This window comes from Manis pentadactyla, chromosome 16 (assembly GCF_030020395.1).
Source record: "Manis pentadactyla isolate mManPen7 chromosome 16, mManPen7.hap1, whole genome shotgun sequence".
Taxonomy (NCBI): Eukaryota; Metazoa; Chordata; class Mammalia; order Pholidota; family Manidae; genus Manis; species Manis pentadactyla.
Genome location: NC_080034.1, coordinates 10,553,602 through 10,570,230, shown reverse-complemented (window position 1 = coordinate 10,570,230; position 16,629 = coordinate 10,553,602). Strand labels below are relative to the sequence as shown.

At 39.9% G+C, this 16,629-nt stretch overlaps 1 protein-coding gene across 3 annotated transcripts in view; it reads left to right on the top strand.

Moving 5' to 3' along the window:
- The window catches only part of ADGRB3 (adhesion G protein-coupled receptor B3), a 669,309-nt gene that overhangs the window by 283,971 nt on the left and 368,709 nt on the right, over positions 1 to 16,629 (top strand). For all 3 annotated transcript variants that reach the window (XM_036916256.2, XM_036916253.2, XM_036916255.2), the window contains 2 exons: positions 12,909 to 13,010; positions 13,430 to 13,536. In XM_036916256.2, the coding sequence (XP_036772151.2) occupies positions 12,909 to 13,010; positions 13,430 to 13,536 (209 nt within the window). The remainder of the gene's footprint in view (positions 1 to 12,908; positions 13,011 to 13,429; positions 13,537 to 16,629) is intronic.

The window sequence follows — 16,629 nt, the reverse complement described above, 5'->3', positions numbered from 1 at the left end:
AACCATACTATTTTTCATCTTTCGTTTGCTTTTGTTTCTTGTTACCCCCAATCTTTCCTTGGTTAATATCATTCAGAAAGTAGATGTTACTGGTGGATTGGCCTGTGTTTACCTTCTTGCTGTGCTCCCAGGGGGGAGACTCACTATTCCTGTAGCTCCAATGTTAGATCCATTACTCTTCAGTCACTGACTGCCACGTTGGAACCTACCATTCACAGATAGATGTGAATCTTAATTCGTACCTGAAATGCCCTTCTTGGAGTCACAACTGCTTCATCTGCAAATGCTGAGCGAAGCCTGCAGGCGGAGTGCTGAGGAAAACTTGTGCGGTGAGGTAGTCATATCATAAGTGCACGCAGTAATAGCAACCTGGACCTGGGATGTGGCGATTATTGTGATATTTAAATATCACGTCAAAAGAGGTCAGCGGTAGCGTTTGTAATCCCAAACTTGTCTTGGAAGTCGTAATGCAGTTGTATTAGAATTTAGTGCCATAATATGGTGAGTGTAAGCCTCTCCCCCCTTAGGGGAAGCGCCATTCTGGGAGTGACGGTCCCTTGTCAAAGTCCCTCTGCAACGGAATTACCTGCTCTCCAGAGACCGAGAGAGACTTTCATTTGGTTACTGAGTAATTTTCTATTAATTAAGCTTTAGCAGGAAGAAAAAGAATCACAAAGCTTGCTTCCTTTGTGCTCCCAACGTCAAGTGCTTCTCCTCATAGTCCAAAGCTGTGCTTCTCAAACTTCAGCAGACATTAAGAATCACCCAGAGAGCTTTTTGAAACACAGATTCCTGAGCAAGACCCCCAGAGATTCTGATTCAGCGGGTCTAGTGCAGGCCTGTGGACTTGCATTTCTCACAAGCTCCCAGGTGATGTTGATATGATACTACAGATCACCCTTCGGGTTGCAATGGCTTCAATAAATATAAACAAAAATATAAAAATTCAATGACAAAAGTAATAAAGAAGTGGGAAACAGCCCTCTGTCTCAGCTCTACTGATGAAAGTTGAAGTATCTTCTGAACAAGAGTGCAATTTTTCTTTTAATTCATGCTTCTTCATCAATAATGAGAGATTGTTTCTGGAATGAGTTAATAATGAACTAGACAATCCGTTTCATGTGTCCCTAGCCAATTCATGTTCCAACCAAAGTAGGATCTCCTTAGAGCAGTCACTTAAAGAAAAAAAGGGCTGTTACCTACTTGTCATGGACAAAGAAGGATGATTCTCCAGCTCTTAGTTCTCCAACCCTATTGTTCCTGTCCCATGGAGAACAGGAGGAACAACTTGGGTGTCGTCTGAATACAGTCTGTATAAAGCTGCCTGCTGCCAGGACACAGATTGTCCCAGTGGCTCTCTTCCTGAGCAGTGTAGTCTTCCTCTTCTCCTCCATGGCTTTGAGCTGCGGTATGCATAAACAGGTGTATAAGATTGCAGATGGGGCTATCAGGGTGCAGGATGAGATCTTAGCTCCCATTGACTTATTTTCTCCTCAGTTCCCAGTTGGATGAGTGGCACATTAATCACTATCAATATATTTTGTCTCTGTTGGAAACAAGTTTAACAAGTTAATAAATCAGACTTCTAAATTGTGTGGATCACTACACTTTAAGGCTAAATACAATCATTATTAGAAACCCACATATGTGAATATGTGAATGTAAAACTTACATTTATTCTAAAGAGAAAACAAAAAGCACATTATTCTATATTGAAATATCTGCATACAGGATGGCACCTTCTTTACCTTTTTCATTCCAAATCATAACAGTGCTTTTAAAAAGTTCCCATTCCATTAGAATTTATATTATTTTCTGCTATCAGATGTCATAAGTATGCCCTATAAGAAATTCTGTTATTACCCGTTCAATTCCAAAAGTTTAAGGCTAATGTTTTCACTGAATATTTTTGGACATAGCAAATAATGACACACCCAAGTGTTCATACCAGTTGTTCACCTAAAACCAACCACTGAGTTCAGTGCTGACAGTAGGGGGCGCTAGCTGTAGCCTTTCATCTTTCAAGTTCTATTTGTTCTTGCCAAGTCATCTCAATTACATTCTAAAAAGTAGGGAAACAAATTAGAACCTGAAGATACCCCCTAGGTGTGAGCAATCACCTGTTGCTTAATAATATCTAAGCATCCAATCTCCTTTTGAAAAGCGTGGGTTTTATTCCCTGTATCCCATCTACAGTTCTGCAACAAATCAGCTACATTTTATAGGCAGAATTAAGGAAGAACCACTGGGGTCTAAAATAATCAATTTGTATACAAGATAGTATTGAATGTCCATTATTCAAACCTGTTGCTATGGAAATAATCATCATAATTTGTTTTATCAGATTGCTCCTCAGATGAGACTTTGAGAAAACTCTCACAGCTTCTGCCACAGCAGAAACTCAAAAAGCAATTTGTTATAATCTTATATAACCTTACCTTGTCCAATTTAGAAACATTTGGCAACATGCTGATCATTTTTAAATTGAAATAGAAAATTTAACCAGCACTTTTTACTATGTGTTATTTGTTCCTTTTATTCTACCTTGCTTTTATTGGAAAAATAAACATAGTTTACGAATCACGTACTTTTTTTTGAAGTTTTTATTTTTTATATTTTTTATTTTTTTATTTTTCATTTTGGTATCATTAATATAAAATCACATGGGCAACATTGTGGTTACTAGAATCACCCCATTATCAAGTTCCCACCACATACCCCATAACAGTCACTGTCCATCAGCAAAATAAGATGCTATAGAGTCACTACTTGTCTTCTCTGTGCTATACTGCCTTCCCTGTGCCCCCCCTATATTATGTGCTAATTCTTTCATTTCCTTTCCCACCTACCCTTCCCAGTACCTTTCCCTTGGCAACTGTTAGTCCATTCTTGGGTTCTGTGAGTCTGCTGCTGTTCTGTTCCTTCAGTTTTTTTCTTTGTTCTTATACTCCACAGATGAGTGAGATCATTTGGTACTTGTCTTTCTCCTCCTGGCTTATTTCACTGAGCATAATACCCTCTAGCTCCATCCATGTTGTTGTAGATGGTAGGATTTGTTTTCTTCTTATGGCTGAATAATATTCCATTGTGTATATGTACCACATCTTCTTTATCCATTCATCTACTGATGGACACTTAGGTTGCTTCCATATCTTGGCTATTGTAAATAGTGCTACGATAAACATAGGGGTGCATCTGTCTTTTTGGATCTGAGATCCTACATTCTTAGGGTAAATTCCTAGGAGTGGGATTCCTGGGTCAAATGGTATTTCTATTTTTAGCTTTTTGAGGAACCTCCATAGTACTTTCCATAATGGTTGAACTAGTTTACATCCCCACCAGCAGTGTAGGAGGGTTCCCCTTTCTCCACAACCTCGCCAACATTTGTTGTTGTTTGTCTTTTGGATGGTAGCCATCCTTACTGATGTGAGGTGATATCTCATTGTGGCTTTAATTTGCATTTCCCTGATAATTAGCAGTGTGGAGCATCTTTTCATGTGCCTGTTGGGTATCTGAATTTCTTCTTTGGAGAATTGTCTGTTCATATCCTCCACCCATTTTTTAATAGGGTTATTTGCTTTTTGGGTGTTGAGGCGTGTGAGTTCTTTATATATTTTGGATGTTAACCCCTTTGGCAGATATATCATTTACAAATATATTCTCCCATACTGTAGGTTGCATTTTTGTTCTGCTGATGGTATCCTAGGAATCACTTACTTTTAAATTACTAGTTAAAATTAAGGCAATTAGTAAAATTCCTTCTTGAGTTCAATGCTTGTCTACACACTAAACCTGAATATTAATCCTTGATGTTTCTCATCCCCTCGTATTTCCCACTCGTTTATCTTGAGACGTGAATGACCCTGAGACCCTGCCCTGGCCTCTCGGTTACGATTTCTTCTCTTCAGCCATCTCCTGTGCGAGAAGCACCCACAGAGCTGCCTGTTTATGTGCAATCTCTTGTCAGTGCCTGATACAACTTTCCAACCAGGGGTCCTGAATCAGGCTCTATGTCACCAGGAGGGCTTTTCTGTCTTACTGCCAAGTCCTTCCTGTCACCTGAAGTAACTTTCCATTCCTCAAGCCCCTGTCCTAGTGATGGACTCCAGCTCTATCAGGCCTCTCTCCCTGGGCCACCACCTGCTAGTGGGGGAGGGGCCGGGTGCCATAACCTAGTGTGTCACCATAAACAAATTTTGGCTTTGGGCTTCAGAGTCCTCATATACAAAATGGAGATAATACATGTCTTAGGGGATAGAGTCAAGGATGAAATGATAAAGACCTATAGATAATTAGCATTCTTCAATTTCAATCCAGGTCCTTTTTGTCCATTACCCATATTACTACCTTTTCTAATTTCTTCCATACAGGTTCATCTAAGTATTCTCCCCTATTCATGGGCTTAGTCATGTGATTCACTTATTCAAAAATATTCTGTGGCTTCTCATTACTTGCTCAATTCAGTGCATACTGGGATCCCTGGGATTCTAATATCCCCACCTATCAGCTCATCAGCTTTCCAAGATTATCAACCTCTACTCATAGGTAAATAGATGATGGATGGATGGATAGATAGATAGATAGATAGACAGACAGATAGATGATAGGTAACAGACCCCATCTCTGGCTCCTGGGCATGGAGGCATATGTGTTCTCTCCTTACTGTCCACCTGGACTTCACAGTGTCCCGTGCCCCTCATCTTCACGTGCTGGGATGGGAGTTTCTCGGGAGCCCAGGGCATTACAAACTGTCTCCTTCCTTAGTCATTCTTTTTCCCAGAGTCACATGAGGGCTCTTTCATCTTTGAACCCCTAGGAACTTGCTTTGTACTTCCTTTGTTATGTATTATTATTGTATTTTTATTATACATATTATTGTATCTCTCAGCAGGAATTCCAGCTCATCATAGACTCTCAATCTCCTCTTCTGCCTTAAACCTAGTTGAATATAGTAGGTCATTAGATACCTGCTCTTCTGAACGTTTTTATTCCATATCATAAATGCTATAACTGGACGACTGAAATCACTTGTTCAAAAGAGGAATTAAAATATGTGATGCACTTAGAAGAGGGCCTGATAGTGATATGTAAATATTGCCATTATAATTGCATGTTCATTCAACTTGAGACTGATCAAAACCGCTTTCTATAGAAGGAATGCTGTTATGAAGCACATCTGATAAACACCTTTCTTTTTCCCTCAGACCTCAGCAGCATCGTGAATTCCCTTCCCCAGAGTACATTCCACCTCTGAAATTAGAGCTGTAAGCTGTGTAAGCAGAGTGAATCTGTTTCATTTACCTCTGCATTCCCCAGCAGAGGGTATTCCAAAACATAAGGATTAATGAATTACCAGCAAGTGAAATTTGAAATGTGGGGTCATGCATAGTACATGTTTTTCTTTTTCTTTCTTTTTTTCTGCATGCCAGCTCTACAGTGCAGAATCAACTTCTCTTTAATGCTGAATTCCTAGCATAAGGAGTGAAAACTAATTTTCCATATCAAATTGATTTAAGTCCTGTATAATTTTTGCTATTTTTAAGAGACAGAAAATCAGTTTGAATAGACAGATTAACAGCTAATCACTAGGTAATTGCTACCTTGTTTTAAGGGAGCATGCTAACTACATACTTGTGACTTCAAGTACAGATGTATCTTACAAATGGGTTTTTATATCTTTGCATTAGTGATAGCAAACAGTGGGATCTTTCAGCTGATGAACATGGCTGTTGCATTTTTGCTAAGGCATATAGTAGATCATTAGATATCTGCTTCCATATGACTGTGCAGTAATATGTTTTCATTCTGAGCAGAGTGGCCTGAGTTAATTATGTGTTTTCTAATTTACAAAATACACATAGGTAGCATTAAACAGAAGAAAAATTAACACAAACCTCAATCTCTAGCTTATGTTTCTCTCCTACCAACTGACATTTTGGTAATACCAAGATGTACTCAGGTATCTCAAACTCAAAAATACTTTTAGCTTATTCTCTCCCAAGCCATATTCCCCTCACGTGATGTAACCGAGGGGATAGCCCACCTGACATTCTTCCTGGAAACCTGAGTTATCTTTTATTTCTCTCTCTTCCTTACCTCCTACATCCAGCAATAGAGCTGAGCCCATTCCTCCTCCTAAGGAGACTTCAACCCACCCACTTCCCATTGCCAGTCCCTGTGGTTCCACATCCCTTCCCCAGTTCTACCACTTAGATCATCACAGGCCTGTTGTCTCCCTTTCCTTCAATCCGTCCTCCAAACTGCAGGTGTAGAAGTCACAATATTATAATAAATTTCCCTTGCCCTTCAATTCAAACTCCTAGTTTACCTCCTTATTTATCAACCATCCTCCACCTGTTATGACCCACCTCTACTCATCCTCAACTTTGCACTCTAGCCATTTTGAAATTCTGTTCCCAATTTCTTAGACATACCAGGTTCTTCTCTCCCCAGGTCTTCCCACAGGTGGTCCCCAAGGCATGCATCTCCCTTCCTCATTGGCTAACTCTTACCTGTCCTTTGCACCTCAACTTGGACACGCCTTCGGGATGTCCTCCACTAACACGCTCTCTCCTAAAGTACTCCCGGAGCAACTACAACTTTTCAGATCACAGTAAGCATCCTACTGCATTGTAATTTCTCTGCTCACTGCTCACTAGGCAGTAAAGACATGGGCCATGCAAGCATTTGGGGAGGGGTGGAGGGATCTCATGGACAGGAAGAACAGTGCCCAACTTGCAAGTTGAGACATCCTGACTATGCTTGTTTTCTTTCTATGTACACTATTTAATAAAGTGACTTGAACATTATGGGTACTTAGTAAAGATTTGTAGAATGAATGGGAATTGGCACTGAGAAATGTCCAGAACGTTTCCTACTACTAGGGATTTCAGAAAATAAATTTGTATTTTAATATCTAGGCTATTTGCTTTTGGTATGAGACCTATTTTCTGAACTACTTTTTAAGATACAATCTTCAAAGAATGTCTATTACCTTTGATGAAATATTTAAAGCAGCTGTGGAATTTGACATTACTACTAAACTGCTGAAAATTTTGGACCAATTTGCAACTTTGAATCTACAATTCCCTGTCAATCTGCTTTTCTTATCATTCGTGTACTGCATTTCTGTCTATAAAAAGCACGGTGAATTTAAAGAGAAGAAAACGTTTGTTGACCTCAGTAGGTTTAAAAAATTGCTGTTTTTTTTGGTCTGGTTTAGATGAACTATATTGATTGTCACTAGGTAGACACTATAGGTAGACAACCATTGTCATTAGGAGACACTAGAACTACTACTGGTTTGGTGAGTTCTCTGTGTTCGTGAATATGCTTAAGTGCTGTACTTGGAAAAAGGAGAACTGTTTAATCAGCTTCTTCCTTAACAAGTTAGGATGTACTCAGAGCCCGTTGGGGGGCCTGAATAGGGTCCCTTGGAATCTAACCAAGTCAGACATGGCCTGAGAACGTCAACTTTTGTCGAGACCCAGTACCATGGAAACCCATTTTTGCTAAATTTAGGAAAACTGTGGTAGCTAACCTCTCTCTCACTGTTCCTAAGTGAACATACTACCTAGTGCTGGCCAGTTTAGTGCATGCACGTGCATGCATGCACACACACACGTTTGTGGCATTAAGTACCCACCTGTCATTTGCTAGACTGTAAGTGCTGTGTACTCTAGGAGTGAGACAAAACAGGAAAACTGCTCTTTTCATGGTGCTTACATTCTAGCAGGAGGAGAAAAAAGTAAGATGGAAAAATCTGTAGATGCTATAAGGTGACAAGGGTTTTGGAGAAGAGCAAAGAAGAGGAGGTGTGGGAGTGTTTGAGGGGTAGTCAGGAAATCCTGAGAAGGGGAGATGTGAATTACCAGCAAGTGAAATTTGAAATGTGAAGATTGAAGGCAGTAGAGACATGAGCCCTGCAGACCTTTGGGGAGGAACGGAGGGGAGTGGTGGGCAGGAAGAACAGAGCCCAGCTCTGGGGTGGGAGCCTTCCTGGGGCAGGGGAGAAGCATTAGGGAGGCCGGTGTAGCTTAGGAGGGGGCCAGATTGAAGGGCCTTATAGCTGAGGCTTGTTAGTAAACATCGTACTTACATGGAAAGGAGAATATTTAGTTTTTGCCAAGTAGTCTACCTTCTAACAAATGAAGTGCTCACCCATATTCCGCAGCTGAGAGGTCTCCTGCCCACCGGATATTAAACCTCTGCAGTGTCAGCAGCCAGCCCCGTAAGCATTTCACCCGTTGGCCCACCCGCGCCATCTAGTGGTTGATGTTTGAAATTACCAGATTTTCTGACTGCACTGCCAACCGTGGGGTAAGAACCGAGGAAGGACAGACGTTTCTGCAGAGTGACAGAGGGTGTGAAAGGCTTCTTTCCATCACTACAGGGAAATGAAGAGGTTTCGGGGTGCAGACTGCTTCTTCACTGGTTTATGTCAAGACTGAATCAGAAAAAACTGAAAGCTATAGCGACAAGTGTTATGAAATGTATGTCAAATTTCATCACTGGAATGGAAGAAAATTTTAGTTTGAAAACATTTAACACAACAAAACAAAGTACAGTTGAGGCACAAGTGAAAGATTACAAATGAAGAGTTAGTAAGGGAGCTACTGAACAAAAGTTATATGTAGAGATGAAACAAAAAGAAAAATGAAGTATAATAGCACTACTAGTTACTGCTATATTGTTACTAAAAAGTGACTAAATTTATAGAATTCAATTATGTAGTAAACTATGCATGATGTAGTTTGCAAGTTTTAACATTATAATTTTCCTTTTTTTATATGCTATAGTAGTTTGGTTGACATTTACAGAGACACAATTATCATCTATTAATTAGCATTGTCCAACATAGTGGCTATTAAAATTTCAAATGTGCACTAACTAAAATTTAAAATTCAGTTCTCGGTCTCACTAGCCACAGTTCAAGGACTCAATAGCCACATTTGACCACTGGCTACCATACTGGATAGTGAAGGCATTTCCATCATTGCAGAAATTTCCATTGGACAATTATTGTTTTCTCAGTAAAAGTGATTTACTTAACAAATCTGTTTTGAATACCTACTATATGCTAGACACCAAAGCAGTTTATCACTGCAGATTAAAAAGAAATAAAATCAAACATGACAATGCTCCTAAACGAGCAAAATTTGGGAACCGGAGAGGTTCATAGACATAATAAAATATTTTAAATCCATTGTGAAAGAGCTATAGTATTTTGTATATTCGATGACTAATGTGTTAAGGGAGGCTCCCTGAGAATACACCATTTAAGATGTGTTTTAAAGTTAAATGGGAATTTTAACAAAAAACAAGTAGGGAAGAGAATATTTTAAGTAGAGGATATAGCTTTTGCAAAGTTGGTAGGATGTGAATCATGTGGAATATTTGGACTCTGACAATTCTATGTGACGGATGCACAGGAGAATAAAATATGAGCTGTAATTGCACTGCTAAGTTGGGGCTTGCTAGAAGGGACTTTTCCATCCTACGCATCCTAGGTATCTTTATCCTGTCGGTACTGGAGAACCATGCAAGTTTAAAGCAGACAGCTATGAGATTAAGCTTCATTTTAGAGATTGTTCTGTTGATGTGACATGAAGATTGAATTAAAGGGGAAAGATGCTGGAAATAGTACCACTTTATACCCAGTTCCTTGGCTTAGAAAGTAGGCATCATTCTTGACCCCTTGGTCCTTCATTCCCCACACCATTTAGTCTACACCCCCTAAATCTACCTTGTGTCCACATACTTTCTTTATCTTTAGCCCAACCATCCTGCCTGACTCCGCCATCACTTCAGGGCGGAAGCCCTGCATCAGTCTCCTCAGTTGTCTTCCCCTACTGACTGCTCCCTCAGTTCTTTAACTCACTGAAGGCAAACTGGTCTTAAAATAAAAAATGGAGTCATGTCAGCCCTGGGTCTGTGAGGCCCTGCAGGTGCTGAGCCCCACCTGTCCCTCTAGCCCATGACTCCGTTCTCCTCCTCACCTTCTCCCTCCAGCCCACCGGCCTCGGTGCCCCAGATTCTTCTGCTCCCAGGCCTCTGCACACACTTTTCCCTCTTCCTGGTGCCTTTGCTGCACTTCACACAGCCAGTCTCAATTAAGTGTCACTTCTTCCAGGAAGCCTTCTTTGGTGCTTCAAATTTTAGGTTGGAATAGCACCCCCGCACCAACAGCATTAATGGAGAAAAATGATGAGAGATGGATTGTAGGTGGACTGACTTTGAGAACTCTTTGGAACAGCCAGTAAAAAAATATACCACTTAGCAGTTGAATATGACAGTCTAAAGCCCAGAAAAGACATGTGAACCAAAGCAATACATATGTGCTAACATTACGTAATTGACAGTAGAGGGCGTGTGCCAAGGCTTGACGAGAACATAGCAAAACCGACTGAATTCTCAGCACTGCTCCAGCATTCATTAACTTCCGATCTTCCCCATTATTTCCCCTTCCCTGGCACTACTCCGGGTGCCACCCACCAGCTCCTCAGCAGGGACAGCCCCGCCGCAGCTCTCATCTCAGGGCATGTCTCCTCTTCCTGACCCTGTCATCCCAGGTCTCAGCAGACCCTTCCCTGGGCCCCCAGGGCTACCTGGAAGGAGGCAGGATGGGGAGCATGTGCTCTTCTGGGGTGAGGGAGACAGAACAGGCCAAGTGACACCCCACTTGCAAATCTCTGTGTCCTGTGTGGAAGCGGCTGCCCAGCTGGTGGGGCTGCTGTCTCCCTGCATTTATTTTTCTGCAGTTTTTATTCTTGCAACATCAGGGAAGGATTTCTTTACAGGGCCTGCCCCCACCCTCACTTGAATTGTACCATTTTTTGTGTGATGGGTTTAATTTTTATTATTTTATATTTTTGATTTATGATGACTCCACTTCTATCCATCACCACTATTCCCAGGCCAGACTCAGCAGCAAATCCAGTTCTTGGGGAGGGTCCTGGGAGAGGCCCCGCCAACCTCAGCCGTCCTGCCTCTGTAACCACCTGGAGAGGGTGAAGGGGCCAAGAGGGCATGACTTGGTTGCCAAAAGGGGCGGTGTGGGGCATCTCGGCAAGGTGACCCTTCCCTGTCCAACCCCCACATCTCCACTTGCTTTTACCTTTGGATCTAGCATGCAATGAAAAGAATGTGTAGAACATCCAAATACATAAAGAACTCCTATGACTCAACACCAAAAAAAATAATAATAATCCAATTTTTAAAAATGGGCAGAAGACCTGAATAGACATTTTTCTAAGAAAGACATGCAGATGGTCAACAAACCTATAAAAAGATGCAGCACATCACAAATGTGCAAATGAAAACCACAATGAGATACCACCTCACACCAGTTAGAACGGCCACTATCCAAAAGATAAGAAATAGCAAATGTTGGCGAGCATGTGGAGAAAAGGGAACCCTCATGCAGTGTTGGTGGGAATGTAAACTGGTGCAGCCACCATAGGAAGCAATATGGAGGTTCCTCAAAAAACTAAAAATATAAATACCGTATAACACAGTAATTCCACTTCTGGGTATTTACCTGAAGAAAACAAAATCTCTGATTCGAAGATATATGCACCCCTTATGTTTATTGCTGCATTAATTATAATAGCCAAGATGCGGAAGCAGCCAAAGTTTCCATCGATAGCTGAAGGGATAATGAAATGGTACATATACACAATGGAGTATTATTCAGCCATAAGAAAGAGAAATCCTGACATTTGGGGCAGCATGGATGGATCTAGAGGATATTATGCTCAGTAAAATAAGCCAGGTGGAGAAGGACAAATACCATATGATTTCATTTACATGTGGAATCTAAAAACAAACCAAATTGCATTCTTCACCTATTATTAAATATAATGTATCCTAATGAGTTCATAAATTCTGAGGTAGAATCAGTATCAGTGGAATTGTGATTAGCATGGATTAAATAGTATATGGTCTCCAAAGGAAGAAATTTCTTCCAGGAAGTCACACGCATGTGCATATTAGGTATTTTTAATTTTCAGGTCCTTGTTTGTTTATTAAAGGTATTTATGTATATACATTCGTTCATGTGTTCATCCAACTTGGAGCAACTTCTGTATGCCAGATATGCTATTAGGTACAAGATACAGAGACGAAGAGAAGAAGCTCTCAGGCAATAGTGAAGACAAATGTATGAGCACGTGAATGGCAACAGTGAGTGAACGTATGAATGAAAAGCACAGCAGTGGGTGGGTCTGCAGAAGGGACCGATACGTTCTTTCCAGGAGCAAGGTGCCGGGTTTGACACGACAGAGGTGGACCTCGCTCTTCCACGGTTCTTCATTAAAGCATTTCTGGTTCACATCTGTTATTCCTGAAATTCCCTTTCACTTTCCTGTAATTAGAGTTTTTGAAAAAACTAAATCCAAATGATCAAATCAGTTTGTGTTAAATGGCATAATAGGATGGAGCTCCTTGTTCATCTATGAAGAAATGATACATTATATGTTTTCGCCCTTTATGTTTATTTACTGTTAACACATTTAATGATTCTAATATGATTTTCAGCTTATTAGAAATCACGGTATTGTGTAACATCCCAAAACATTATGAATATCGGAAAGATTTTAGAGTTATATGCTTGATTGTAGTGTGAATGTAGTGTTTAATTTATAGGAATATCTGAATGACTTTTTAAAAAGACCTACGCAGTAAGGACTTTCAAAAGGAAGTACATTTCTGTGAAGATTTTTTAGAGAATGAAATGAAACCTGGTGGGTTTTTGTTTACAAATACATCCCTAACATTTCAGTAAACAATATGCTTTCAAGAAAATGAAAGAGCTCAGCATTTGAGATGCATTTAAGGACTGCTTATTACCAGTATTTACAAAAATATAAGCACTGCTGGCCTTCAGGTCCCTTTGTTTTAAATTGCAGCACCTTATGAAATCTGCCCAGAGGATTATCTGATGTCCATGGTGTGGAAGAGGACTCCAGCAGGCGACCTGGCCTTCAATCAGTGCCCACTGAATGCCACAGGTGAAGTAGGGTGACCCTGGCAGGCCAACTGACGATTGCCATCCAGGCCCAGCATGACCATGTGTGCCTAGGAAGTCACGCTTCCGTGCTCCATCCATCAATAAATCTTCCCAACAAGCAATTAATAGGCAGTTTTAGTAAAGTGCTTCCTAAATGGAGCCAATGAAAAGAACTAGAAAAGGTTGTTGACGCACTGATTTCTCGGCGGGGAGGGGGGACTCAGATGCATTATAAAAACAATCAACATAACCGGATACCAGCTTTATTCCAATGAAAAAGAAACAGTAAAATAACAATTTCATTTGCCTGTTTCTTGGAGGCGAGCAAAGAGCAACGCCTGTTGTGCGCCTGCCTCCCTGCTGCCCCGACGCCTCCCAGCACCCGTTACAAAGCTTCTCTCTGTTCTGTGTGACGCGCAGGCACCACCAGCAGACGCTGCTCTCTCGGTCTTCACGGAGCGGCCTTCTGGGAACAGCCGAGCTTTGCCAGATGCATATCCAATGAATACCGCCACTTGCAGCATTCAGTAGGTGCAAAGCCAGCTTTCGTCCTTGCTCTGTTTATTTTCGCGAGTGATCACCGCGTGAGAATTTAACTTGCTTCTGTGCAGTCAGTACGTCAGTAAAAATCTATGGAAAAAAAAAAAAGCCAGAAGGAAAAAGGGATGTGATAGAAGGCTAATTTTTATGTCAGTGCTAAATCCCCTAGGGTTTGGAATTTTACGGGTCCTGCTATTTTCTGCCTCAGCAAAATCTCTTACACAGTTTTATCTGTAAGAATTACACTGTATAACGTGATTGGCACAAATCTGTGTTGAATAGTATATGACTTATCTCTAATTACCATACATTTTTTAATTAAATTCTTACGAGTTTTACGAGTTGGGAAATGTAGGTATCAATTTTCTCACTGCATTTGGACATTAAGATGTGAAAAAAATGACAGTATCATTGCACCACAAAAAATTCAGTGGGCCAGATTTTCCAAAACTGGACCCCTTTCCCCCCCAACACATCATTGAATTATTCAGAGCATGATATATGACTATTCTGAGCACAGTTACATTTTGCTTGTTATTTTATAAGTGCAAGTCATTTTCATTATTGGAGACTGTTGTCATTTTGTCCCAGCAGTTAAGAACTCCATACATGGATAAACATGGGGTTCAAACAAGATGTGAGCATGAGCCGAGAGGGAAGTTGGACATTGGCAGGGCTGATGTTTAGTGGGGGAGCTGTCAGTTTTGCTGTGCTTATGTTTTCTTTTTTCTTGCTGTCGCTCACAAATATACATAATTCTTTAAAAAAAAAAAACCCTAAGGACCATTCCTACCCACGGATGGAGAATTAGCTTGTACAATAACAACCCTTATCAATGAAGTGAATGTATTTGGTTATCAGAAACATTTTAAAAGCACATTTAAAAAAATCTGAAAACCAAATGCTCTCTAATGTTTACTTACCAAATTGATAATTTATGATAGTTTGAATATAGAGAACCTCATTTCTGTTATTATGTATATATGTATGTATAACACACATATACATACATGTACTATATATATATATATATGCAATATACTGCAGAGAACCTCATTTCTTTTCTTGTGTATAGATGTATCTATATACAATATATACACATTACTTTGAAGACTGAATCTTCTCCTGTAGTAGAGTTTATCATTTCACAATTTAATTGTTCAGTTTTCCTTAGGTGACTTCATTTCCTGTCCCTCTGCATTCATAAAGCTCATTAAATGTTAACTGTCACCTACTGCAAAGAATTATTTAAATGGGCAGATTGGTGTTTTCTGACTCTTATATATAGATTACAGTGTATGTATACTCTCACATAGATAATATTTTATATTCCCATTTTATAAAATTGTAGTAATGGACTGTTTGAAATGACATTTATTACCATCAAACATTAGTTGAAAATGCTCGATGAACCCTCATAATAATAAACCAATTGAAGTAGACAGAATGGGACCTTTAATCAGTTTAATATATAAAATCACTAATCTGTCATATTGAACATTTAGTTTGAATTACTTGAGGTCATAAACCATGTTTTTGATCTTCATTTCTCTAGTGCCTAGCACAACAGTAGGCATATACTGGATGATCTGTATATGCTTGTCTAAAGAATGACTCTGCCAATCTTTTTATCAGTAGGAGGATACTGACAGCAAAAGGGTTCTTGAGAAGCTGATACATCAGAGTTAATGTATATGAATATTAACCACATGAAATTAACAAGTATTGTGAAATTATTCGGCCATTGCAGAAAATGTTCAGTAAGCTAGTAATCATGAAGTTTGTTTGGAAACCTAATAAGAAACAAAATTGAACACTATGATCTAACTGTTGTCTTCAAGAAAGACAAGCCACAAACATGCACATAATTTTTTTTTTAATTGAGGGTAGATGAATGAAGTGCTAAGTGTAGGGGGATTCTTGGAAATTTCATATTTTCCCATATGTTAATATTTCATTTCATAATCTGGGATATTTTCTGAATTTTATACCAAGCAAGGTAGAAATAATTTCAGAATCTGTTGAGAAATAGGCACAGGAATCAGGCAAACTAAGATTACTATCTCCTGTTACTTATAAAGCTGTTTGGAGAAAATGACTGAATATTGTGGGCCATATGGGCTAGTGTCCCCTGAATTAAACAGACAGACCTACTTTGTCCCTGGTACACCTGGACTATCATGGGCAACCTCTTCCTGTCTCCTCTCTCCGCACACCTCCCGCCCCCCACCCCACCACCATTCTTTCATTCTTTCTCTCTGTCTTTCTCTTTTTTGCATATGCAAATACACACTTACACATACCTGAAGTGGCATTACTGTATGGAACTGGCAGAATATACACCCTCTGCAGGTAGACAGTTCTAAAGCAAGAGGAGTTGAACCAAGTGTATCAATGCCTTCTCCTAAATTCACCAGACAGATAAGTCACTTCTCCTTGACCGGAGAGGGGCGAATGATGGGGGACTAGAGAAAGGACAAACATAGTACTCTAATAGATGCCCCTCCATATGGAAATATGAGGAGTTGGTATAAATGTTCTCTTTTAAGTCATTGTTCCTTAAAAACCTCTGTTTCTATTTCTCAAACCTTCATTAAAAAAACAAATGAATACAGAAGTTGGAGCAATAATCTATCTGATCATCAAAAGGCTGGCTTTGTGGGATGTAACATCAAACAGCTAAAATCCTGGTTTAACAGCTTTGTTTCTCCTGTTTCCCTCAACTTATATAGGTGGTTTATTAAGAGAGACAGGGAAGACAGAGATCTGGGGAAGATGGCTAGGGAGAAGACAAAGAGAGAAAGACGACCATAGAGAATAGGTTTGCTTTATTTGTTTCCCCACGTACCCAGCTTCCAGGTGAATTTTGCTCCATTGCAACAAAACTTGTCACATATCACTTTTTTGGCCACCACTCATTGTACAAATGTCCAGCGCATTTGCCTAAAAGAGAATAATGCATTTAATTACTGCAGGAAAGAAAGAAAACAATAGCCACCATAGTTTTTGTTTACAACAAATATTTATTGAGCCAAAAAAGTATGCAAGTCTTATTGCTTGTTGGTGTTTTTAAGTGAGCA